The sequence below is a fragment of the Ictalurus punctatus genome, chromosome 6 (assembly GCF_001660625.3).
Source record: "Ictalurus punctatus breed USDA103 chromosome 6, Coco_2.0, whole genome shotgun sequence".
NCBI lineage: Eukaryota > Metazoa > Chordata > Actinopteri > Siluriformes > Ictaluridae > Ictalurus > Ictalurus punctatus.
In genome coordinates this window covers 9,615,449-9,643,319 of record NC_030421.2, presented here as the reverse complement: position 1 = coordinate 9,643,319, position 27,871 = coordinate 9,615,449, and the positions used below count along the sequence as shown (strand labels likewise).

The 27,871-nt window shown below is 37.3% G+C and overlaps 1 protein-coding gene across 11 annotated transcripts; it reads left to right on the top strand.

Moving 5' to 3' along the window:
- The first annotated feature begins 249 nt into the window (after positions 1–249).
- Positions 250–26,400, top strand: LOC108272052 (claudin-10). 11 transcript variants are annotated; one of them, XM_053680845.1, is made up of 8 exons: positions 336–786; positions 11,584–11,745; positions 12,038–12,142; positions 22,164–22,355; positions 23,213–23,374; positions 23,455–23,542; positions 23,685–23,792; positions 25,920–26,400. In XM_053680845.1, the coding sequence occupies exons 1-8, from the start codon at positions 573–575 to the stop codon at positions 26,089–26,091; spliced, it is 1,203 nt and encodes a 400-aa protein (XP_053536820.1). In that variant the 5' UTR covers positions 336–572; the 3' UTR covers positions 26,092–26,400. The 11 variants fall into 11 exon arrangements, with proteins under 11 accessions (XP_053536827.1, XP_053536820.1, XP_053536825.1 ...); XM_053680849.1 differs by lacking the exon at positions 336–786 and adding an exon at positions 6,065–6,147; XM_053680844.1 differs by lacking the exon at positions 336–786 and adding an exon at positions 6,065–6,363.
- The last annotated feature ends 1,471 nt before the right edge of the window (positions 26,401–27,871 follow it).

Below are 27,871 nucleotides of genomic sequence, written 5' to 3'. Positions count from 1 at the left end.
AATTGTAGTACCATGACTCATGGGGAGTATTTAATTCCTAACGTTGCATTTGTCTGTGATGAAAGGAATAACACTAAAGCCTACTTGAAACAGGAATAGACAAACAACACAAATTAACGGTCATTTGCTTAGGATTTATTTGTCATTATATTGCATGTAATTTGAATGATGGATAATTAATTTATGTAATTCATTGTATAACCAGAAACAGTACATCTAGTAATGAACTTTGTCACATGTTTACATTTGAAGGCTAACCAATTTGTTGAAAAATGTTAATGTTGAACAAATCTTGTAGTCAACCATACAGCAATGAAGTGACAAAGCAGTATCTCAAACTGAAGGACAGTGCTTTTAATGACTAACTGCCAGTTCAGCTTCCATATACTTCTACTCAGGTCTATCTATTTCTTTTGCTTACTACAGTAAATTTTAGCCAGACCAGATGTCTACCTGGTGACTTATCACTTTGTAACACATGTCTCTATTGTAATTCCTTTGCCTCATTGACATTTTTGAACCTGTGATTTCGGAAGACTTCAGAAACTTTCCCCAGACATTTCTTCAACACAATGTCAGGCAAGCAAATTATGGCATTATTGGCTGGATTAGTGGGCTTGGGTGCGACCATTGGTGCCACTGTGTCTAACGAGTGGAAGACCACAAGTAGGGCTTCATCTGTCATTACAGCCACCTGGGTGTTTCAGGGACTTTGGATGAACTGTGCAGGAAATGCCATTGGATCTGTGCATTGCAGGCAGCACCACACCATCTTCAAACTAGAGAGTAAGTTTAAACCTGTTGTACATGTACATTAATTATAATCTTTAAGAAAACTGATTTAACAGAATGCAGGGGATGACTTAGTTGTCATATATTACTTAAATATAATTATAAAACAAATTAAAATGTGTAAATAATAATAATAATAATAATAATAATAATAATAATAATAATAATAATAATACAACCCCAATTGCAAAAAAGTTGGGACGCTGTGTAAAATGTAAATAAAAAACAGAATGGAATGATTTGCAAATCTCATAAAACCATAAAAACATAAAATCTCATAAAAACATCAAATGTTTAAACTGAGTAAATGTACCATTTTAATGAAAAAATAAGGTAATTTTGAATTTGATGGCCGAAACACATCTCAAAAAAGTTAGGATGGGGCAACAAAAGTCTGGAAAAGTAAGTGTTACTAAAAAGAAATAGTTGGAGGAACATTTTCCAACTAATTAGGTTACTTGGCAACAGGTCAGTAACATGATTGCGTATAAAAAGAGTATCTTAGAGAGGCAGAGTCTCTCAGAAGTAAAGATGGGATGGAATCTGGATGGAAGCATATGTTTCTCCAAAACCTGTATATACCTTTCAGCATTGATGGTGCCTTTCCAGATGTGAATTCTGCCCATTCCATAGGCACTAATGCACCCCATACCATCAGAGATGCAGACTTTTGAACTGAGTGCTGATAAAAAGTTGGATGATCCCTCTCCTCTTCAGTCCTCTTTAGTTTAGAAGATGCGGTGTCCAGGGTTTCCAAAAATAATTAAAAATATTGATTCATCTGACCAGTTTTCCACTTTGCCTCAGTCCATTTTAAAGGAGCTTCAGCCCAAAGAATACGGCGGCTTTCTGGATCATGCTCACATATGGCTTCTTCTTTGCATGGTAGAGCTTTAACCAGCATTTGTGGATGGCACGGTGAACTGTGTTCACAGACAATGAGTTCTTGAGGTGTTTCTGAGCCCATGCAGTGATTTCCATTACATGCCTGGTTTTAATGCAGTGCCTCCTGAGGGCCCGAAAATCATGGGCATGCAATATTAATTTTCGCTCTTGTTCCTTGCACACAGAGATTTCTTTAGATTCTCTGAATCTTTTGATGATATCATGTACTGTAGATGATGAGAGAGTCTTTGCATTTTTACATTGATTAACATTATTTCTGAAATTGTTCCACAAATTGTAGACACAATTATTCACAGATTGGTGAACCTCTGCCCATCTTTACTTCTGAAAGACTCTCTAAGATACTCTTTTTATACCCAATCATGTTACTGACCTGTTGCCAATTAACCTCCAGCTGTTTCACTTACTTTTCCAGCCTTTTGTTGCCCCGTCCCAATTTTTTTGAGACGTGATGCGGCCATCAAGTTAAAAATTACCTTATTTGTTTCTTAAAATGGTACATTTACTTTGTTTAAACATTTGATATGTTTTCTATGTTCTATTGTGAATAACATATGGGTTTATGAGATTTGCAAATCATTGCATTCTGTTTTTATTTACATTTAACACTGCATCCCAATTTTTTTTTAATTGAGGTTGTAATAATAATAATAATAATAATAATAATAATAATAATAAGAGGAAGAAGAAGAAGAAAAAGAAGAGTGGTAATGATGATAATAATCTAACGGTTTGACAATGCCAGCTTAAAATGTTGCTCAGACTGTTGCTTTGATGTTTCTTTGACTATATACAAAACAGATTGCCTCATACCTGATGCAATTTATTGTAGATATGTAGGTTCTTTGTATTTAAATCTTACAGCTATTACCTAGCTACTGTTACGTCACCACCGGCATATGGCGCTGCGGCACGGTGTTTAAGTGGACACGTGACGTTGTTTTGGTTCATTCGCTTCCTGCTTGAGACATTACTGACTTATGTTTTTGAGGATGTCTTTAATTTGCCCCAGGCGTCCATGCTTTAGTTTGATTATGTTGGCTATTTAAACCCCTCGGTGGCTGCGCACTGCGCGCAGTATTAATCTGAGGTTTCCTGAATTTCCGTTTATGTTTGAACGTGGTAGCATGTATGTTTAGCATGCTAGCGGTTGTAGCTAGGGAACCAGTGTTTAAGTATAGTCAGTATAGAAAGCGCTCCTTGCGTTTGAGTGTTTTTGAGTTTGTTAATAAAGACTTTGACCTGTACCTGTGTCCGCTCAGTCCCATGTCGTAACAAAAATACTGCGCCAAAATGCATAAGCAGCAGGTCACAATGAGCGCCGCCGAAGTGGACGAGTTTGAGGCGTGGCACCGTTTGTTCGAGGAACGGAAGAAACAGCTCAACGAAAAAATTGCTCAGCTCCACCGCCTTCTAAAGCCGCTGCAGCAAACCGGGCTACGCGCCACGTCGCCCCCCGTGCAATTTACCCCGTCCCCGCTGCCGGAGAACTACGCCGCGCAACGCGGCCAGCAGAGCTACCCGAACTCCTGGAGCTTCCCACTGCAGGGGAATTATACAACGCCATGCATCCAGCAGAGCCACCCGAATTCCTGGAGCTTCCCTCTGCAGGTGAATTACACCACGCTGCCCAGTCCGGAACTGAAGGCTGGCCCAAAACGTTTTTTTTGGGGGGGGGTTCCGAGTTCCAGTGCTGCTGGGGACGCTGCCCAGCCTTCCAGTGCCACCAAAGGCGGCGCCCAGTATTCCAGCGCCGCTGGGGGTGGTGCTCCGCCAGTCTGCTGCCCGGCAGAGGCGGCCTCGTTTTCCATGGCAGCGAGAGACAGCTTTCACGGCGGCTCAGGACCCCCGTTGGAGAGGGTTCGGAACGCCTTCGGAGGGGGGTTCTGTTACGTCACCGCCGACATATGGCGCTGCGGCACGGTGTCTAAGTGGACACGTGACTTGGTTTTGGTTCGTTCGCTTCCTGCTTGAGACATTATTGACATGTTTTTGAGGATGTCTTTAATTTGCCCCAGGTGTCCATGCTTTAGTTTATGTTGGCTATTTAAACCCCTCGGTGGCCACGCACTGCGTGCAGTATTACTCTAAGGTCTCCTGAGTTTCTGTTTGTTTGAACGTGGTAGCATGTATGTTTAGCATGCTAGTGGTTGCAGCTACGGAACCAGTGTTTAAGTATAGACAGTATAGACCGCGCTCCCTGTCTGTCAAACACTGTCTAACAATGACTAATAAAGCATTGCTAAGTGCTAATAACAAGTCCTAAATGCGCGCGCGCGCACACACACACACACACACACACACACACACACACACCCCTTATACTCTGAATGCAAGCATTAGTTTAAATTCATTGATATGATGGCAGGCCAAAAAGATTCATTAAAATCATTAACATGTGAATAATTATTAGTGACATTAGGCTACATTTAGCTGACAGGACACAGATTGAATGGCGATGCATGGTGGCCCATTAGGAGGTAGTTTATAACATTGCAATGCGTTAGCATTGTTAACAAATAACTGGGTATCGCAAACATTACATGGAGCATAACGTTAGCTGGTTTCATGGCCATAATGCCAGCTGCCTCAAACAAACATAATATAGGACCGTCTTTCAGGTGCTTCGCCAAATTCCAGGTGTTTCCTCGCTTTGTTTGAAATGACCAATAGCATCGGTTTCACACCGGCAACCAACGCTACCTTTCCTGTCAACGAGCTTTTCTCTCTCTGCCTCTTAACGAGTTGGGGCGGAACTAAACTTCTGTGGTTTTTTTTACATGTGCTTGTAGGCGTTTTTCTTCTTCTTTACCACTTGTGGACCGACTAAAACGCTTGAGCGTATTTGCTGCCCCCTTCAGTTCCGGAAGAATTGCAACCTTGGTAATAGGTAATTAATAACGGTACCTACGCTACTGCAGAAAAACAAGTACCGTCACGTTTTATGTATTGGTTCTCGTGACATCCCTATTCAGGACTACTATATACATCAGAACATCATTTGTTTTGATTTGTGTAGTAAAGAGTTTTGTCTTTTTAAGGAAGACAAAAAAGCGTATTGATGATGTCAGCAAGAAAAACATTCTTGTATTTGGGGTTGTTGCTTCATGGTGTTGAAGAGCAGAGTGCAGAGCAGCAAAAAGCAACCCAGTGTGGTGTAGAGCTGTATAAGAAACTAGTGCCAATTATTACAGCCAACTAAAGCACAGAATAATCCTAGTTATCTAATGCCTCTTAAAACATCAAAGAGGTGGGCAGTACACAGTGTGTGATAAAAGACTGTGATACATGACTATATAATTATTGCACTTTATCCAATCCAAAGTTAGGGAGCAAAGTTAGTGCTTACATTACTAGGGCATAAGTTCAGGCCAGTCAATTCAACTGTGTGTGTTAATGAGTTTTATTTTTTCAATTATTTCCCTCTCAGCCCAATCTTATCAAAGGGTGATTATTAAAAGGACAGCGGGAAGAGTTTAATGGACCAAAATGCTGTTTTATTATTTTACAGGATTGTACTGTAAACAATTCAGCAATTAGAGCAGGGCACTGGCTTACAGTAAAATAAGAGAAAATGCAATGCATAGAAGGATATTTAAATTTTTTTTGAAGGAGTAAGAATAATTAAAAAAATCTTTTGTGTTGACATCTCAAATTATTGGATAATTTTTATGCCCTTTGTTTTAGTGACTATTTTAGGTGAATACAAACCCTGCTTGAGTTTAACTTTATATGCTAATGAAAACCTTTAATAAAACACTGAAATGCTTATTTAAGTGCGAGTTAATTGAGTGGTGAAGGTGGCTGCTTCAATGCAAACTAGTGGTGGCTCAGTGGTTAAGACTTTGATTTACAGATCAAAAGGGTGTGGGTTTAAATCTTAGCACTGCCATGGTTGGGTCTATAAGCAAGACCTTGTGCTCAGTTGTATCCTTGCTTAATTGTAGGTATTTTTTTAAAAAGGGTATCAGCCTTAAATGTACTGGATTATGTGTGGATTATGCTGTGTAAGATACTGCGGTACCTTAATGTACCTGTTTGTTTTTTTAACAGTGATTTAAATCTGGCAAAATCTGCTACCAGTAAGTGTATTACAGATGTGTAATATTGGATCATTTTCTTCAATAAATAAATGACCAAGTATATTATTTTTGTCTCATTTATTTAATTGGGATCTCTTATTCTACTTTTATTCAGAAATATAGAAAATTTGAAAGGGTTCACAAACCTTCAAGCACCACTGTAATGTCCTAAGAGGGCAGAGGAGTCATTTGTTGAAAGACTGTGACGAGTGAGGCCAAAACCCTCCCTAAAGTGTAGCCAATGAATGACTCATGTTCCCTTACCTATTTAACATTGGTTATCCTGGACTACCTGTGTGAGGACCCTTTGCAGTACTTCTCTAAACACACAGACTTTGGCTGAACAACAATCATAAAGAAACAATGGGTAAAATGATAACAGAAATATCAGCATTTCTTGTAGCTACAGCAGGCTGGGTGCTGGTGTCTTCCACTTTACCAACAGACTACTGGAAGGTGTCTTCAAATGATGGCACAGTAATTACTACAGCCACCTTCTGGTGCAACCTCTGGAAGATTTGTGTGACCGATTCTACTGGCGTTTCCAACTGCAAAGACTTTCCTTCCATGCTTGCCTTAGACGGTCAGCCTGATTTTTTCCCCCAAAATACTCTCCTATATGAGTGAAAGACAAAGAGAGAATGTGTGTGTGTGTGTGTGTGTGTGTGTGTGTGTGTGTGTGTGTGTGTGTTAACAAAAGACTAATGTAGAAAATATTATTTGTCTAGAATGACTCAGAAACTTAACTGGCATTTAACCAAAACAATTCAATGCTTAAAAATGACTAAATTAAGATACAAATTAACAAGAAAGGGCATGTAGTTAAGAACAGGATTCATTTATCAGTCATTTTGTCATTGTATTGCTCACTTTAGCATTTTTCAAGGTCAGCTGTGATAACTATCCATTAATGAACACTCAGCACAGACCTTCTGGAAAAATTTGATTCAATTTCCACTCCAGAGAAATGAACCTACTTATTAACATGTAGAGGTTGAAATAGCTGTTCCTGAAGCAGGTTTCTGAATTATACCTAATAACCAGGAGCCTACAGAATACTGTATATAGCAGTTCCAATAGGTAACCATCTAGGAAATCCAGATATGTGAAGTAGATGTGGAAAAACAAAGGGTGTAAAATGTAGTGGCCCAAAACATATGTGGCTTTGTTTGAGCTCAAAAAAAGGCTTGTCAATTTTCAAGCTTTAATTGATTATAGCTAATTTTAAGCTGTCAATTTTTAAGTAATAGTTAAGAACCATGTTTAATTAGACATAATTTGCTCAACATTACATTACATGTCACTACTGTGGTATGTGTATTATTTTTTTAATAATAAAAAAAACTGTGTTGTATCTTGAGACTATAAAGATTGTTAGATATCAGGTAAAAATGTAAGAACGGATGTACTTTAGTGAACAATGGTCAGATTTTAGAGGAGACAGGCTTCACATTCAAACTTGGTGTATTGTCTATGCTTTAATAAGACTACGGACAAATGTAAAAAGGCCTGTTAATAAACCCTATATCCAAATACATTGCAAGTCACGTGTCAGTAAAGTGCCATTGAAATACTGGTGCTTATGGCACACCCCATGCTTACTTCTTTAACTAAATTGATATTCAAGAATTTAATAAGTTTATGTTTAACAAAGCTCAAGATAAGAAAATGGGTTCCCAAATGGTCAGTGAGAAATAGTATAGCAGCTGATACTGTACCTCATAATATTTGGAAACGTTATAACTGATGCACACCAGTGTGAATACATGACTTTCAAGTTTCTCCATTACTGTTGGTTAATATTTTTTAACAAGAATTTTTTATGATTTCACCACCAGGTGAAGGCAGTCCCCTCTGAAACTATTGGAAGGGCAAAGCCAATTCATTTTGTTGTTCTTGCTGTAGACTGAAGCTATATGGGTTTGAGATCAAAAGATGAATATGAGAAGAGAGTTTAGAATTTCAGCTTTTATTTCCTGGTATATATATGTAGATCTATTAAACGAAATAGAACATAGCACATTTTGTATCAGACCACACAATTTGTAGGTGAGCAAATATATTGGAACATGTGACTGACAGGTGTGTCTTGTTACCCAGGTGTGTCCTGTTAGATTGATTGTTCAAACAATAAATATAATAAAAATAAAAAATAGTTCAGAACATCTACTCTCTTTTAGTCTTCAGTTTCACCTGTGAAGACTGTAGTTGTTGTTAAAAAGGATGAGCCAACATGAAGATCAGAGAGATGTCTATGGGAGAAACACAAGCCATTTTGAAGCAGAGAAAAGAGGGAAAATCAAACAGAGGCATTGCACAAACATTGGGCATAGCCAATACAACAATTTGGAATGTCCTGTAAAAGAAAGAATCCACTGATGTATTGATCAACAGACACTTAATGGGTCAGCCAAGGAAACAGCAGCTGATGACAGAAACACTGTGAGAGCTGTGAAGAAAAACTGAAATACAACCGTCAGTGACATCACCAACAACTGCTCATGATTCAAAACTTACAAGCTCATCTGTGAATCATGGTGGAGATAATGTCATTGGCTTGGGCTTGCATGGCTGCTTTTGGAACAGGCTCACTAATCTTTATTGATGATGTAACTCATGATGGTAGCAGCAGAATGAATTCAGTGGAAGGTTTTAGACTCACCAAATCAATCACCAGACCTTAACCCAGTTGATCACCATTTCACCTCCTGAAGAGGACACTGAAGAGAGAACCCTTCAGAATCTGTTTGAGTTTCTCATTAATGTGACATCTCAAGAATGAGTAGCTGAATGTTTGTAGGATTTATATGGAATTATCATTTTAACAAGCAGATGAATTGGCTATATTTTGGAAGTGATCCAACAGGGTCAAACCTGCTCAAAAGGAGCTGCTAGACTACATAGGATGACTGTATGTTGTAAACTCTCAACTGTCTATTACAGAGTTACTCTAAAAAGATAGCAGCCTATAACATAAGTCAAGTGTGAAACCCTCTCAACTTAATATTTTTATGACTTGGCATTATTAATTTTGTCCCAGAAAATCTATGGTCATGAGCCGTTGCTGCCTGGCAGCCACCTAATTGTGGAATAAACTGCCCAGTAAAGGCTAGCTAGATACCGTAATAACCCGTTAAGGCTACTCTGGAAGAACTGCAAGAAGTGCATCCTTGGCTGCCATTACAACAAGAAAATATCAAGGTTTACAGTGACATATTCAATTTAAACTGTAATGGGTTTCATAAAACAGAGCAGCCTTATCACTATCAGTGATAACATCAATAATGCATTTCATACATGACACAGCACAATATTGGAAACACCTGCCATTTGTGTTTTGGATGAATGTGAACAAACTTAAATATAACTTACATGCTACCAAACTTACATATAACTTACATGACACCCCATGATACTCCAACCTGGGACATTCTATGAGAAATTTGTACAAATTATAAAAATAAATAAATAAATAAATAAAAAGGATGTTATTGTTGGGTTTAATTTGATTTTATACAAATTAAGTCATAAAAAGGTACAAATACTAAATCTCTATATAAATATACCCTTCATATGACTTGTCCATTCATCCATCCATCAGGGTGCCAATCCATTGCACAGCACACTCAGATACACATTCACACACCCATTCATACACTATGGACACTTTGGACATTCCAGTCAGCCTACCATGCATGACTTTGGATTGGGGGATGAAGCTGGAGTACCTGGAGGAAACCCCCACAGCACGGGGAGAACATGCAAACTCTGCACACACAGGGAAGTGGCAGAAATCGATCTACCAACCCTGGAGGTGTGAGGCAAACGTGCTAACCACACTATTATTACATTATTACAATCACAGTACACAGAAAACGGCATACAGCACAAAACTAGGAGCACAGTATTATATATAACAAAATTGAAAGCCAGAAAACAAAAGCCAAAAAGCCAAAGGACTGGTTATAAACTAAAGGAAACTAATGTACAATTGTTGTGAGTATCTTGACCATACTGGCAGCAATTTATTGCAATGGCAGAAACATGCTTTCATTCATTCTCATGCTTTCATTCATTAATTCATTCATTAATAGCTTTATCCTGGTCAGGGTTATGGTAAGTCCGGAACAGTGAGCACGAGGCTAAGATCTACATCACAGGGCTACATCCACACACACATTCACACACCTAGGGGAATTTAGAATATAAGCCAACTAGGGATGGTATCGTTAAGGTTTTAATGGTATTACTACTCTTACCGATACTGCTTATTGATCCGGTACTTTAATGGTATTCTTATTGGTACTTTGTGTGTGTGTTTTTTTTTATGAAATAAGAAACAAATTGAGAACAGAACAAACATTGCTTTATTTTTTTTTATCAAAATAAGTTTATTATTATACATCTATTTTTAAATGCACCAGTGTGAAGGCATTTTTTAATGTTTAAGATTTATATACTGCAGAAAAAAATACTCTAAAGATTTATATGTAGGCTATTTATAAAGTAACTGAAAGTGATGTGCATTTAATAGCCTAAATGTTTATATACTGATTTATTTCTTTATTTTGGGATTTTAAAAAGAAGCAAAAAATATGTTGAATGCGTAATGTCCTTTCACCTATATGAAATCAACATAATTTCAACGTAAGGTAAGCAAACCAATTTGGATGATTTTACATTTATTTTAAATGGCGTGAACATTGATTCAACATGACTGTAATGAGCAAAAAAAATGTTGGATCAGTGTTGGAGATGAACACCGTTTCTATGCTGTGAGAGACCTTGATTATGCAATGATTATGTGTCATTGTTATTTGGGAAGACTGCTAGCTTACACACGTGACATAGATGGGGCAAGCAGAGATGAGCTAGCTGGTCAGTCGAAAACTTTGCATTTCTCTGTCTGCACATAATTCACCTTTGGAAGATGGTTTGACAGATTGCTTGTGTTAATGTAACCCCACTTTTGAACGTTTGGTTCTCTCCCCTATCGTCACTCTATGTATTAAGCAGGAGCTTTCATGTTATGTGCGTGTGCTCACTGTTGCATGTTACAGACAGCCTCCGCGCATGAGAGATCTCACTCAGTTCTGGATTGTGAATAACAAAAATGTAGACAAATGTCATAATATTATCGCAAATTATAAATGGTTGGTGAGATAAAATGTGCAAGATAACATTTATTTACTGGGCGCATGGTGGCTTAGTGGTTTGCACGTTTGCCTCACCTCCAGGGTTGGGGGTTCGATTCCCTCTGTGTGCGGACTTTGCGTTTTCTCCATGTGCTGTGGGGGTTTCCTCCCCCAGTTGAAAGACATGCATGGTAGGCTGATTGGCATGTCCAAAGTGTCTGTAGTATATGAATGTGTATGTGATTGTGCCCTGCGATGGACTGGCACCCTGTCCAGGGTGTACCCTACCTTGTGCCCTATGCTCCAGGTTTCCCTGTGACCCTGAAAAGTATGGATGGAGCATTTATATAGCAATAATAAATAGGAATTCTATTTTCTAAATTTTTCTTGAACTGAAAGCAGAACTGATAGCATCAGAGCTTATCAATACTACGGTCTTTCATAATTTAGCACCAGGGCCAGTTTAATACTGGGTTTCAGGACCCATCCCTGAGTTACAGATAGCAACTCAAGCTCAGGTGTAAACCTCAAACTCTGAATGCTAACCACTGTGCTGACATTATGGTGCTTTGCTTTGATTCATTTATAATTTGATTTTGACCACATTACCTACATTAATGTACTATTTTCAAAATAGTTTTATTTAAATATGTTTAATTTTTTTAAAGGTTATATCCAGGTGTGCAGAGGACTGATGATCTCAGCTGTGTGTCTTGGTTTCTTTGCAACTGCCTGCGCTCTGGTGGGAATGAAGTGTACCAAAATCGGAGGAAGTGATCAACTCAAATCCCGGCTTGCATGCTTTTCTGGAGTTCAGTATTTTATCGCTGGTGTGTAATCTTTTCTTTGAGTCTCCTGTGTCTGTGCTGTGCTGGTTTGATGAGTTGAAACTCTTCTCAGATAAACCAAACTTCTGTAATTGCAGGTCTCTGCTCTTTGACGGCCTGCTCGCTGTATGCCCACAGGATCATGTCTGAATTTTTTGATCCCTTGTTTGTGGAACAAAAGTATGTTCCTCATCATTTAACTTGAAACCAAAGAGATGTTGTGACATGAGATCATTTGGAGATCATTTGGAGGTGACACAGAAGGCTTGAGAATAACTAGTTTGCCTCTTCTTAGGTATGAATTGGGGGCAGCCCTGTTCATTGGTTGGGCGGGATCGGCCCTGTGCATTCTGGGAGGGATTGTGTTCTTTTCATCACTGTTTGATGGCTTCAGCAAAAGGTAATATGGAGGAGACAAACCAGTGTCGCTTTTTTGTGTGTATTACGTATGACAATCATAAATTTGGAAGGCTAACTGTTCCTGTAAACATATTTTTGTTGCACACAAAGCAACTCATATATCTTTTGGTTCACAGTATTACCTCTGACACAACAATATCTTACTCATCTGTTTTATCATCTATCATCTGTTATCTGTTTTCAAATGAACTCAGCAGACAGAATATTACAATGTCTTAAGCATTCTTATTGCAAATGATGATTTATCAGATTTTATATATGACCTATAAATAAATAAAAAAAATTGCCATTAAAGTTGAGAAAAAGATTACATGTGTTTAAGTTACAGTCCCCTCTGAAGGTATTGGAACGGCAAGGCCAATGCTTTTTTTCTGCTATACACTGAACACATTTGGTTTTGAGATCAAAAGATGAATATGCGACGATCAATCAGAATTTTAGCTTTCATTTCCTGATATTTACATCGAAATGTGTTAAACAACTTAGAACATGGCACCTTTGGTGGCAGATCACCCAATTTTTAGACGAGCAAAAGTATTGGAACAGACTTAAAGTAAGTTAATATAGACAACACTTGATATTTGGTTGCATATTCCTTGTTTGTGGGGTGGGGGGTTTTCTCCCTTCAGTGTCCTCTTCAGGAGATTAAATGCTGCTTAATTGGATTAAGCTAGTGCTGGTGACTGACTTGGCCAGTCTAAAACCTTCCATCTTTCCCTCCTTTGTTGTGTTGGCAGTGTGTTTTGGGTCATTGTCTTGCTGGATGATAAAGTTCCTCCCTATTAGATTTGATGCATTTCTCTGTAAATTGGCTGAAAAAAGTTTCTGTAGACTTCTGAATTCAAATTGATGCTACCATCATGAGCCACATCAACATTGAAGATTAGTAGGCCTGTTCCAGAAGCAGCTATGCAAGCCCAAGCCATGCCACGACCTCCAACATGTTTGACCGATGAGTTCATATGTTTTAGTTCCTGTACGAGGTGGAAGAGACAACCTCTCAAGCCAAGTTCCTGTCAGAGGTCGAAGAGATGGCCTCTCAAGCCAAGTTCCTGTCCCAGGTTAAAGAGATGACCACTCAAGCCAAATTCCTGTCGGAGGTCAAAGAGAAGGCCTCCCAAGCCAAGTTCATGTCCGAGGTCAAAGAGACGTCCTCCCAAGACATGTTCCTGTCTGAGGTCGACAAGGCGACCTCCCACCCCCAGTTCCAGTCTGAGATCGACGATGTGACCTTCCATGCCAAGTTTCAGTCTGAGATCAACGATGTGACCTTCCACACCAAGTTCCAGACTGTAACCCACATCACAACCAACCAGGCTCTGCTCACGCCTAAAACCGATGTCACGACCAACCAAGTTCTCCTCATGCCTGAAACCAACGTCACGACCAACCAGGTTCTGCTCACGCCTGAAGTCGACGTCACGACCAACCAAGTTATGCTCCTGCCAGAGTCTGTTGACACGAACAACCAAGATCTCCTCATGCTTGAAAACGACGTCACGACCAACCAAGTTATTATCACGCCTGAAACTGACGTCACGACCAACCAAGTTATGCTCAGGCCAAAGCCTGTTGACACGACCAACCAAAATCTCCTCATGCCTGAAAACGACGTCACGACCAACCAAGTTCTGCTCATGTCCGAGTCGGCTGACATGGATAACCAAGTTCTGCCCACGCCCGTGTCTGTTGACACGGACAACCAAGTTTGCTCATGTCTGAATCTGCTGACTCGGACAGCCAATTTCTGCTCACGCCCGAGTCTGCTGACATGGACAACCAAGTTCTGCTCATGCCCAAGTCTGCTGACATGAATAACCAAGTTCTGCTCATGCCAGAGTCTGCTGACATGGATAATCAATTTCTGCTCATGCCCATGTCTGTTGACACTGATAACCAAGTTATGCTCATGCTTGGGTCTGCTGACATGGACAACCAAGTTCTGCTCACTCCTGAGTCTGCTGACCTGGACAACCAAGGTCTGCTCATGCCAAGTCTGCTGACACAACAAACAACATTTTGCTCACGCCTTAGTCTGTTGACACAGCAATCCAAGTTCAGCCTGCAAAGTTGATGGAAAACGACACTCAGACTCTCTGCATGACTGAGGACGCTGCTCAGCATCCCTATACAGCTGAGGATGCCACTACGCCAAGGTTCTATATGGATGTCGCTCCATTTTCCCATGCCACTGAGGACGTTGCTCTGCCTTCCTGCTCCGCTGAGGACGTCACTCTGCCTTCCTGCTCTGCTGAGGACGCCGCTCAGTCTCCTGGTTCACCTAAAGACATGTTGCCCAAAGCACCAGGACTTTCAGGGGAGGGGACTGTATTCTGGTGTTCCGGGAGGAGAGCCCTTTGGGGGGGGGGGGGGGGGGGGGGGTTATTCTATCACGATTTCCCCTTGACTCAGTGCTGAAGTATTGCAGTGTGCTTCGAAAACCGAACCGCATCCTCGTGCACAAGCCAGGTGTGCGAGCCCTTAGCGAAGGCATGCTTTTCGGTCTTCAATGACATTGACTTTGTTTACGTTGGACACATGCTTTTGTTATGGTTATGTTATGTCTCCTCCCGTGTTCTTTCATTGGTTGTTTTCCCGAATGTGTATCATCATTGGTTTCAGCTGTCCTGTGTTTCACCTCTGATTATGTTTGTCATTTAAACCCCTCATGTCTCTTTGCACATAGTACTGAATGTATTCTCCTTACGAAACAGTTCTTCCTGGTTTCTCGTTTTGTTTCATGTTTTTGACCTTGTTTCTCAGTTTTCGATTCTGATTCTAACCTTGCCCTATTTATGCCTGTTTGTAGATCGGCTGACCCATTGCCTGTTTTTGACCACGCTGTTGTCTTACGTTTTGGATTTGTATGCCTGTCTCGCTCTAATAAAAGCCTTTAACTGCACTTGCATCCGTCCTAAACCTCCATTACGTGACAGAAGGTTGTTGGTGATGTCACTGTCTGTTGATTTTTGAGGTTTATTTCACAGCTTTTGCAAAGATACTGTCATCAACTGCAGTTGTTTTCCTTGGCTGCCCTGTTCAATATCTGGTTGTTAGTACACCAGTGGTTTCTCTCTTTTTCAGGACATTCCAAATTATTGTATTGGCTATACGCAATATGTGTGCAATGCTCAGATAAATTTTCCCTCTTTTCTCAGCTTTAAAATCGCTTGATTTTCTCACATAGACAACTCTCTGTTGGCTTCATGTTGGTTTATCCTTTTTAACAAACATGTAATTTATTAATGTTTATAATGTAATATAAATTTCATTGCTGTATTCGATTGTGATGCCTACCAGAATTATGTGACATTTGAGAATGTTTTCTATTGGATAGCAAAAACCTAATCTGTGGTTTGAGGATAATGTCTCATTATCCAGGGAAGTTCTGGCTCAGTGGTTAGGACATTGGACTTCTGATCAGACAGTCGTGAGTTAAAGTCCCAGCACAGCCAAGCTGCCACTGCTGGGCCCATGAGCAAGGCCCTTAACACTCAACACATCTGCCAAATGCCATAAAAGTAAACGTAAACAACAAATGTAGTCTTCACAGGCAAAACCAAGGGCTAAAACCAAGAGTAGACATTCAGAGTTATTCATTGTTTAAATATTCAATACAGAACATTCACCTGGGCAACAAGAAACCAATAAGTTACATGTTCCAATATTTTTGATCTCTTGAAAAAATGTTGTTTAACTAAATGTAAATTTCAGGAAATTATGAGTCTTTATTGGGCACATATACAGTAGAGCACAGTGAAATTGTTTTCTTTGCATACCCCGGCCTGTCAGGAAGCTGGGGTCAGAGTGCAGGGTCAACCATGATATGGCACCCCTGGAGCAGAGAGGGTTAAGGGCCTTGTCCAAGAGCCCAACAGTGGCAGCTTGGTAGTGCTGGGGCTTGAACCCCCAACCTTCCAATCAGTTACCCAGAACTTTAACCACTAAGCCACTACTGCCCCAATGATGAAAGCTGAAATTCTATTACCTCACCTTTTGATCTCAAAACCAAATGATTTCAGTGTATAGGAAAAACAGAATTGGCCTTGCTGTTCCAATAATTTCAGAAGGGATTGTATGATGCCTACAAAAAGGCTCTGTGAATAATAACAGCTTTACTAAATTGATAGCAATATAAAATTCATATCTGTTACACTTATTCTTGGTTATATTTATTTGTTCTATTTATTAGTTAAATTACTAGTTATTATTAGTTATATTAGTTATTAGTTTTAATTTCTAAATAATCCTTAAGGTTTGCTAAAGTGTTGCTTTCTTCCACAGCTCAAGTAACGCTGACAGGAAACGATATGTCTATAGTGCATCCACTTATGTTTCTAATCCTGAGAAGGCACAAAACCATTCAACCAATTGCAGAAGGCCTCCAACAGAATACAGTAGCACCTCAAAAAATTTTGATAAAAATGCGTATGTATGATACACAAAAGAAAGAAAAACAGCCACATTTCCATTGTCACAATCATTCTGGTGGATAGTTGATGTAATATAACAGGAAAACAGGTTATGGGACATTATCCTCAAAACCCACTTTAGGTTTTTGCTATCCAATAGAAAACATTCTTCAATGTCACATCATCCTAATAGGCATCACAATAGAATACAGCAAAGAAATTTATAACATTACATTATAAACATGAATAAATTACAACAACATACGTGGTAAATAAATAAATAAATAAATAAAATAGCTTAGATATTTGACATGTTTACAAGTTGCAAGAGTTCAAATATCAAATATTAAATGTTCAAACATTCTGTTTTCTCCCTAGAATTTTCTAAACCTCAATTTATATACTACTGGGTCTCTACTATAGAGTCAAATCTATGGGAAACCATGCATTATATGATTTATAGATATTGATATTGATAGTTACTTTAAAGGTAAGTTATTATTTGGAATATTTAAGGCAGGCTTTCAAGATATTGAAAACAAAATGCTTTAAAAAATATAAACAGCTTAGTAATTTACTGCTGGTAATATTTATTCATTTTTGCAAAGCATAGGTTAAATTCGCAAAATGTACTCTACTTATTTATGGAGTTGTATCACAGATTTAAGCCCAGACTTATTCCTTGTCCAGGAACCTGCACAGTTATCTGAAGAAACTAGCTAAAACACTTTAAAGACTACAAGAGTATTTTGAAGTGATCCCTTAATTCCACAGCTGAGGAGCTTTTATAGAGAACATGTACTTCCTGTTTTTTCTGTAATTTCAGATTCATCAGTTTGCATTGTCAAATATCCTGCCAGAAGTGGCTTCTGTGGTTGTTGAGTAAAATTCTTTTGGGAAGCCTTTGAGTAGAAGGAGATGTTGGTCTGACAAAGAGTGCAGTTGTGATTTTCCTGTTTATAGTTTATTGTTGTTTTTTTTCTCTTCATCTTCAAGTTGTACCCCACAGTTGTTTCCATTGTTATTACATTATTAATGTCATTTTATTTTACATTTAAAATTGTATTAACACTTTACATGAAAGGCGCTATTTTAATAATATGTTATGTTCTTAATAACTAACCAATTACCAGTAATTATTATATTTGGTCAACTATTCATCAAACTTAATTAATAGTTAGTAGAAGATTAAGCATTTGTCATGAGTTATTAAGTAACTATAATTTTAGGTTTAGTATTTTAGCAGACTATCAAAGTATGACAAGCTTTTACATCATTAGAATAAACATAAAACAAAGAGATAAAAACAAAACAAACTGAGAAGACAACCAGGGGCAAGGAAGTCTTATAGAATGAAGAGTCCAAATTTATGATTTTTCATTCTTACAAGTACCAGAAGGTCCAAAAACACAGTTGGTGGTAGCTTTCTTATGACAGAGGATGCAATTAAACCAATTATGCAGGTAAAGCCATGCTTTCAACATAATTGAAACTATGTGAAATCATGTGCACATGTAAAAGCCATACTTCATTGTGCGCGGAACAATTTAGCACAGTACTACTATAGTGTTGCATTTTATTATTAATGAATTAATGAATTAAAGAATTATTGATGAAATTTTGTTTTTTTCCTAATGATACTCTATATGGTGTTATTTGCAATAAAATCTAAACATCCAACAAAGCCGTCATCATATTCTTTTGGTAGGAGTAGAACCTAAAACAACACCACACTGTCAGAGTGCCAACATCTGTATAACAAATCAAAAAGTCTCTCAAGCTTGTCTGGCCTGTGAATGATTTGTGAACTGCTTTCTTCAAAAACCCATGACCAGTAGACCTTAAACTCTGTGTTGATTTATTCAGTTCATTCGTTTTCCATCTGTTTTTTTATTAACTTTTCTTAAGCTCCATAAAGTAACTTAAATATGCATTCTACAGTGCCAGTTTGGAGTCATTGGCATACATTGTGAAAATAAACAAAAGTTACAAAACTTTCTTTTCATAAGTTATTGGAGATTTATTCACCCAAAGAAAAATATATTTTCTCTAAACATGTGATATTGTATATATTTATTACCACATCTAACAATTTTAATACAAAAATGAAAAGTTTATATATTTATATTTTTAACCAATATATTGTACACCAAATATAGTGTGTCAGTAATTGATACTTATTTCTAGTTCAGTATATAAAAATATAAACAACTGAAATGCATTTAATGATAATGTGTTATACATTATGCATGTATAACAACATATATTAGACTATTAATTATATGATTTGCACAAATCTCCATAATGTCAGTTTGCAATTGCAATATGTAATTTGATGGGACATTTTAAAAATAATGATGTATAATTAAACAATAAAAGGTTAAAAAATTATTTTAAAAAAGGTTATGAGTTTTCAAGGCAACACAATATGTTTAAATTTGGATGTCAGTGTCAATCGAAGGAAATGATCCAGGGTCATTTTCCAACTTTAGCAAAAGTGAGTCTGACAATATGCTTGCTCTAGTTAATGATCAGCAACCGAAGATATCTGGCCTTACTTGGAAAAGCTACCCATTAAGTCCATTCATAACACTTTATTTAAAATAGAACGTTCTGACATTTAAAGAGCTTCACTTGCCTTACTATTGTAATTTAGGTTTGTTTTCAAATTCTCAGACAGTATAACAGGAAAACTAATATATTTGCCATACAGATAGCTTAAGCAAACTAATTTCAGGGAAATGCACATACTCTGTATTTGCTTTTTTGTTTAATTTAGAATGTGTACACTAAACATACACATTGGATATTTATAAATAAAAAAAGTAAAAAAAAAAAAAAATTCAATCAGTCAGTGACTTGGACAACTGAATTGTATGCAAAGTTGTTTACAAAACAGGATCTGTATTCTGTCTCTCTCTCTCTCTCTCTCTCTCTCTCTCTCTCTGTCGCTACATATTACTGATTGTTTTTACTGGTTATGTGTTTCAGTGGTTCTTGGACCATTGCACACATGGCTAACTTGTTTCAGTTTTAGCCAATTTTGGGCCCCTCTGCCCCTCTCTTTTCCCAAGTGTCCAAATCATATGGTCTCAAGTCGGTATGTACAATCACAAAATTGATCACTGACCTTTGGCTGAAGATGCTTTCCATGTGTTCAAACACAGTGCTTGTTATTGGCAATCTATGGCTTTCATCAGAAGTCTTATAACATCTTACCACTTGGATTTATATCTGGGAGGCAATTCCTTTTATTTTTATATTTGTAAATTCATCATTTCAACATTGAACATGAGCACTGAAATCCCCCAGGAGCAATATGGAGTCAGTATGACTATCATTGCACCTGATCCCCCCACCCATAATCTTGGGTGAGAACACAAGAGAAGAGTCAATAAAACCGTGAGGAAGATGGATCCAAGGCACATGCTTGTCATCAGCAACATGACAAACAGAAGAGAAACAGAGGTTAGATGGAGTGAGCAGTGTAAACGGTCTGTTATGCATTGTTTGTGAACACTTCAGTTTAAACATTAAATCTCGACCTAGTAAATTGAAAGCATATGATCACGGAATTGGGGTTGACCCTCTAGCCACCCTGCCAGATTATCTACAAAAGATTGCATAAATACACCCTTCCCATGGATCATATATCCATTGATTTGACATAATTCTGGACTGACCACTTCCACCCATAGTTTATTTCACAGTTATTTCACAGTCTTACTGTCCAATTAATAAAATGTATCAGGTTTTACTATGTTGAATCATGTAGTAACAGAGTCTCTACGATGCCTGCATTTGCGGAAAACACTGTGCACTATGGGAAAATCGATGGGATATTTTTAACCCACACTTCAAGAATACAAGGACATCTACATGGCGGCAGAAAATAAAAGATTACACCAGATGTCCCAGTTCCTGACACCAGGACACTGTTAGGATTTCGCTGATACCGGCTTCAGAATTAAATTCTTGGACCCATACTGCTGTTACCTTCTCAGTACTGAGCTCAGGAAGAAGTCACACAGACACAGAGTTCAGTGAAACCTTCTTAGTTTAATGCTGAAATTATCAGAGTATATATACAGAAAAGGAGGAGGAGTTAGATCATTGCTTGACTTAACTAGGAACAGAGAGCTTATTGTGTCAGAACAGGGACAGGGACTTCTGGGTTCTCAGATAAGAAGATGTACAGACTATCAGAGAAAGAGAGAGAGAGAGGGAGCAGAAACAGAGAGAACAGACAGAGAGCATGCCTAAATGATGTGGAACTTTCACTGCAAACGGTACTGGATACTAACATAAATTTTAAAGCAAAAGACTCTGAACATACAGTATTTTCATGATCAGCTGTTTAAACAAGGTGGTAATAGAAGAATATGTGGTAATAGAAGAATATCTGTATAGAAGAATATCTAAGCTGTTCTTTGACCATCTGTTAAATGTTATTTCAAAATATGATCTGTTCAGAATCTATTCCTTTGAATACAGGTACCTGGAGAAGAAAACTGAGTCTAGAGTCTTCTAGGAACAGCATAGGACTAAATTCTATGCAAACATTGTATCTTGTTTGGAATGTTCCTTTGTTTTTTTTTTTGGTCATCTAGTCCCTTCAGGAAATCTAAACTGGTATTTGCTATTATTGTTACTACACATAATCAATATAGTGTTTTCTCTTATCTTACAGAAGGCCAGACTATCTATCTAAAGTATTTGCTATATGAACATCATGCATTCTTCAAGCAATTGTATTACCCTACACCAAAGCTTTATGATACATTTCCCATCAGGAAAAGTTGGTACCTCGCTACATAAACGATATGGCCAAAAGTATGTGGACATTGAGCATGATGTGTGGGTATTGTAGTCCAAGGAGTCCATGTTTGTAGTTCATTGTGCATTCTGGGATATGGAGTTTGACACTGATTCCGGCATAGACATGACACACATGTTTTCCTCATGTCTGCATGCATTCCTTCTGGGTCCTCTGGTTTCCTCTCAACTCCCAAAAACAATGCTATGTGGATTGGCTACACTGAATTTCACTTAAGTATGAATAAGTGTGTGAAATGTATGTGCATGCTGCTCTATTATGGCATCCCATCCAGGGTGTATTCCTGTTAATATCTTACTGAAAATAAACAAAATAAAAATACATTAATATTTTTAATATTGATTATTTTTATTTATGCACTGCACTTTTAGCACAGGAGTAATGTGTGTCTCTCATTACTGGCTTCATCATATTTCAGAGGAGAAGGACAATTGTAAGACTACCCTCATTTTATGTTGGATGGATGCTCCTTAGAATTTACAGTAAATATGCCTTGTGATTATCATGACAACAAACCTCATGCTGCACTCATACTTTTTCTTTCCTTAGACGAGTTTGGTAAACACACACACACACACCCACAAGCTGTATCTTCTCAGGTTTAAACCTGTTATTCTCCACAGTACAAGACATCATTTAAGCATTCACATAATATTGCTACAAGGATCAGAATAAAGAAGAAGATATTACAATGAAGAAAATGCTTATACAAGTGTTTGGCTTCTTAATATCCACTATTGGTTGGTTTTTAGTGTCCTGCACGGTGGGAATGGACTATTGGAGAATTAGCTACATAGGTGGACAAGGAGGCTCCTGGATCATTAAGGCTGCATGGTACTGGTCCACCCTTTGGAGAGAATGCTATATAGATTCCAGCAATGTGGCCAACTGCAGGGATTATGACACCATGTGGGTTGTGAGGCCTGCATCTAGGACAGAACAGGGTAAGTCAAGTTTATGGGCCATATGAGCCACATCAATGTAAAACTAACATGTAATTGAGATAATGCAGAAGTGAGTGATAATTTTTCTTAATAATGTGTTTTGGCTAAGAAAGGCAGTGATTCCCAGCAAAAAAAGTTTTTTTTCTATCCACATGGCGATATGTAATATTAATACTAATCATTTTAGTAATAGTAAGAGTAATTTTTTAAAATATATATAAAAAACCTGACTCAATCATTCTTACAATTCCTTTTATAACATATCACAAACAGGAATCAGGTAAAAACCATTTTCCTACATGTTGCATGGTACTTTATACATTACAGTCAAAAAGTAATTAAATAATGTTTTCATTGTTTTGGTTTTATACTTCTGCACATTGAAATTTCTCATTAGATAGTACGTCAGCTTGTAGTAGAACAGCACATCCTATTAAAGCAACTCAATTCCGTCATCTCCTGGAAAAAAATAAATGTCCTTAACTAGATGAGTAAACAGCTGCATTTCAAGTACTGAAGACAAGACTGATCAGCAACCAAATGAATTTCAGTTTATATTCACATTCCCCAAGTTTATTTGATTTTTAAAAAACCTTTTTCATTGAACTTTTTAATGACCTTCCACAATTCTGTCCATAATTCAGCTATTTATTGATAAAGGAAAAACATTCAGTGGCATAAATATAATAATAATAGATAATGGATTTATCATTATATAAGAGACTTCTGTTATACAAAAATGCTGTACAATACACACATGCAAGGGAAAAAAGGATCATGATTCAAACACTTAATTCAATTAGGTGGGACCAGTGTAACACCCCCCCCCCCCCCCCCCCCCCCTTTCTTATGAACAGGACCAATACAGGCCGTGAGGGCTTTGTTAATTGTTGGGATGTTTCTGGGACTTTTCGCCGCCATATTTAGCTTTATTGGGATGGACTGCACATATATTGGTGGACGGGAGAAATCCAAGTACAAAATATTAGTACTAGGAACTGTTCTTCATTTTGCTGGAGGTATGAAAGTCATAATATCAAAATAATTTCTCAATATGTTTTTTTTAATGCCTATCATGATGCTGTATTTTCTCCCCAAGGTGTGACTTGCCTTGCTGCTTATTGCTTATACACAAGCAGACTGGGCACAGTAGTATTTACACGCATGCATGATGCACGCCTCCTAAGGTATTCACCTCTGTTTTAATATTAGGCCATTTTAAAACAATTTCAACAGTAAAGAATTAGGTGATTTTTTTTTTTTATCAGACTCTTTTGTTTCTAATTAATGATATTACTCCAAGTAATAATTTGACTTGCTTCTCTACAGGTATTACATAGGTCTTCCAGTATTCTTTGGTTTGGTAGGCAGTCCTTGCATAATCCTGGGCTCTGTTCTGTATGCTGTGACTCTCTACAGCGTCCTCACAGCAAATAGGTCAAATTTACATACATTATTTCTAATTTTTCTAGTTACATCCTGTGTTACTATAAAATATCAGATGTGCATCTACAGTATGACAATAACAGTCCAGTGTTAAACTCATCTTAACCTGCAAAACCAGCTTTACAAGCAGGTCCTTGCTAGTCACTGAGAATAGCCAGTACACAGGTTATTTTACTTGCTACACTGAAGATCGCTTAACAACTCAGGGACTAAGCAGTCGACTTTGGGTCATATACACTATAAGATGTGGACACTTAACCATAACATCCATATGTGCATCTTTGCCACAAAGGTGGAAACACACATAGAATAGAATGTCGTTGTATGCTGTAGCATTAAACTTTCCTTTGACTGGAACTAAGAGGCCCAAACCTGTTCCAGCATGACAATGTCCCTGTGTACAAAGGGAGCTTTGTTGTTTACAAAGGTTGAAGTGGAAGAATTTGAGTGTCCTGCAGAGAACCCTGAGCTCAACCCCACCTCAACACCTTTGGGATGAACTGGAAGTAGTGTAACTATAATTGAAAAAATTCTAATGAAATCCCTACAAATAAAGTATACAGAGTAAAGGTTTAGGCCTTCATAAGAATCTCATTTATTTTCAACATTTATAAACTTTGTGTACATTCGGAACCCAAGACTAAGTGGATTTTTTACACAATTAAATTTTTAAAAACTTATTACATCTTAAAGAAATTATATATATATATATATATATATATATATATATATATATATATATATATATATATATATATATATATATATATATATATATATACACGCACACACACAGTGCCCTCCACTAATATTGGCACTCTTGGTAAATATGAGCGAAGAACAAAAATACTCTGCTCTCATGGATATCAAACAATTGCAAACAAAACACAGGTTCATCAAAAAAAACAACAATCTTTGTTAAATATAGGTGTGCAACAATTATTGGCACCCTAGTCAATACCCTAGTCAGTACTTTTTTGATACCTCCCTTAGCCAAGATAACAGCTCTGAGTCTTCTCCTATAATGCCTGATGTGGTTGGAGAATACATGGCAAGGGATCTGAGACCATTCGTCCATACAGAGTCTCTCCAGATCCTTCAAATTTCGAGGTCCACACTGGTGGACTCTCCTCTTCAGTTCACCCCACAGGTTTTCTATGGGTTTCAAATCAGAGGACTTGGATGGCCATGGCAGGACCTTGATTTTGTGGACAGTAAACCATTTTTGTGTTGATTTTGATCAACACTGGCCATTTGAAGTTCCAGTAGTGTCTGGCAAACTGAAGACGCTTGAGATTGTTTCTTGATGAGAGTAGAGGCTTTTTTCTTGAAACTCTTGCAAACGACTTGTAGGTGAGTTCAGATTGTAGTCTTGGAGACTTTCTGACCCTAAGACACAACTTACTTCTGCAATTCTCCAGCTGTGATGCGTGGAGATTTTTTGGCCACTTGAGCCATCCTCTTCACAGTGCGTTGAGACAATATAGACAAACATCCAATTCCAGGTTGATTCATAACATTTCCAGTTGACTGGAACTTCTTAATTATTGCCCTGATGGTGGAAATTGGCATTTTCAATGCTTGTGCTATTTTCTTATAGTCACTTCCCATGCTCAAGCTCAACAACCTTTTGCCGCACATCAGAGCTATATTCCTTCGCCTTACCCATTATTACAAATGACCAAGGGAATTTGGCCTATGTATTACCTCATATTTATATCCATGTGAAACAAGAATTCATTGTTGAACAATTTCCTGTTCCTAGTCACCCAGATGTACTAAAAAATGTAAAATATAAATTTTTATTTTAATTTTTAAAGGGAATATACAAATATATTTTTCAAATATATTTTTCTCATATGAATTCATAGGGGTGCCAATAACTGTTGCAGAGCTATATTTAACAAAGATATTTTTCTATAAACCTGTGCTGTGCTTGCAATTGTTTGATATCCACGAGAGTATTTTTGTGAATTTTTGTGAAAGGTTAAACAATAAAGACAATCAGTCTTTAAAGTTAGATAAATGATAAAAGTAATACAGTTCATGGTTTTTCAAGTGTACATTTTGTTGAGATACAGAGTTGCTCATTCATTTTTTCCCTATCTATTCTTGTAGAAAGACAGATGTTTATGCTTCAAGAAAATACATGGCTCCTAAGATATACAAGGCACAGAAGAAAGGTCGAACATCACACAACAGAGACGATGCATCTAGGTCCTCCAGCGAATCGAGTAGCCAAGTGTCGAGAACTTCTTTAATTCTAGCTGACAGAGATACTTTTGTTTGAATGTTGAAGCATGGACAATATTTTCAACACTGCAAATATAATGTTTTTTGTCATTAGAGGTGGAAAGTAAAAACCTATAAATACTCTTGTTACAGTTTTTATGTAAAAAGGTTATTATATAAAAAGTCTTCACCCCTGTTAAAATTTCAAGTTTTTTATTATGTAAAAATTAAACCAAAATTAAATCGTTAGATTATGTCATATGTCATATTCCAGCCAACACAATTCAAGTAAAAATCAAATAGAAATATACACCTGCCATCAATTAATTGATTCTGATTCCCCAAATAAAGATTTCAGTAGGATTTTCTTGACAACATCTTGGTTTCATCTGACTGCTGAAGCCATGATCCACAAAGAGTTTGCAATGTATGGAATCTCATTGTTGAAAGGTATCACACAGGAGAGGGGTACGAAAACATTAGATGTACCGTAGAACACCATGAAGGCCATTATCAACAAGCGGAGAAAATGGAACACCACAGTGACATCACCAAGAACCTCCAAAATTGACAAAAGGAAAAGACAACAATCTTCACGTCTGGGCTATGGGGTAGGGTGCTAGATTGGTTTTCTGACAAACAAAAAAACCAAGTTCACCTAAATTTTGCCAAAATAAACATACAATCACTCCAAACCATGTGGCTAAAATGGTATGGTCTGGTGAGACCAAAGTAGAACTTTTTGGGGATAATTATAATAAAACCCATTTTGATACTGGCATTTCACAGCATTCAACCTGCAGAAACATAAACAGGTAGCCTACATGAGTGAGCTACTGAAGACTTGCTAACGAGATCTTTTGATGTTTTTAAGTATGAAAATTTCTGTTTTAAACTATATTAAAGTGACTTTGGGGTGGGCTGCCACAGCCTATTCTGTAGGTAATGTTTTTATTATATGTAAGGAGTACATTTACAAAATGTTAAAGAAACTATGTAGCTAGAAACATGTATGAATTAACATGAGCTAGCTAGCTAGCTGACAAACCTAGTAAGCTACTGAAATCTCAACAGCATTTGAATAAGTTAGCTAGATTGTTAATGTTACTATTATTTATATAATGTTGATAATGGAGTTGGTGTTCACTTTGGCATAGTTCACAAGAGAAAATAAAACATTTTCGTTGTGTCAATTGTAATTAAATGAAAAAGTTCTGTTTGGAGTTCTCATCACCTGAAAATCACAACAAAACAAAACATATTTTTAAAAGATATTTATAATAATAATAATAATAATAATAATAATAATAATAATAATGCACAAGATCACAGTTAAAATGAACTCATTTGTAACACAATAGCCTAGGTAGAGAAACATGCCCAGTGCAAGTTCAAAATAACCCAATGTTGGGAAGCTGCTACATAAACCCTTAGTTGGATGTTGTTTTATAAATACTGAATTTATTTATTTATTTTTATTTCTTTTACAAGAACAAAAATGCTGAAATTATTGCAATGATACATTTCACCCCATATGCTTCACTGCCTTCCAATACAGCAGGCCTGTCAGTGTAAAACTGATTTCCACTTTTTGGAAATAATGTTTTCTTGATTAATTGGTGTTGTATTCTTTAAGCAATATAGACTGTTAAATACAAATATGTAACTCTTAAGAGTCATCTTGAAAGACTTATTTATCTAGGGTCCTGTACTGACTTCACCAGCATATGGGTACAGCTAATAATAGCACACTCAAGGTTTATAACAAATATGTCCATTATAAACAATGTTGATTGTCATACTGTCCTTGAAATCTGAGACAATGGAAACTATAACAC

Bases quoted from the DNA above. Each gene is read 5' to 3' on its own strand.
- LOC108272052 (XM_053680844.1), top strand. From the start codon at position 6,144: ATGGGTAAAATGATAACAGAAATATCAGCATTTCTTGTAGCTACAGCA. The intron at 11,746-12,037 runs GTGTGTAATCTT...GCCTCTTCTTAG, and splicing joins AGTTCAGTATTTTATCGCTG to GTATGAATTGGGGGCAGCCC. The intron at 23,543-23,684 runs GTATTCACCTCT...GCTTCTCTACAG, and splicing joins CATGATGCACGCCTCCTAAG to GTATTACATAGGTCTTCCAG.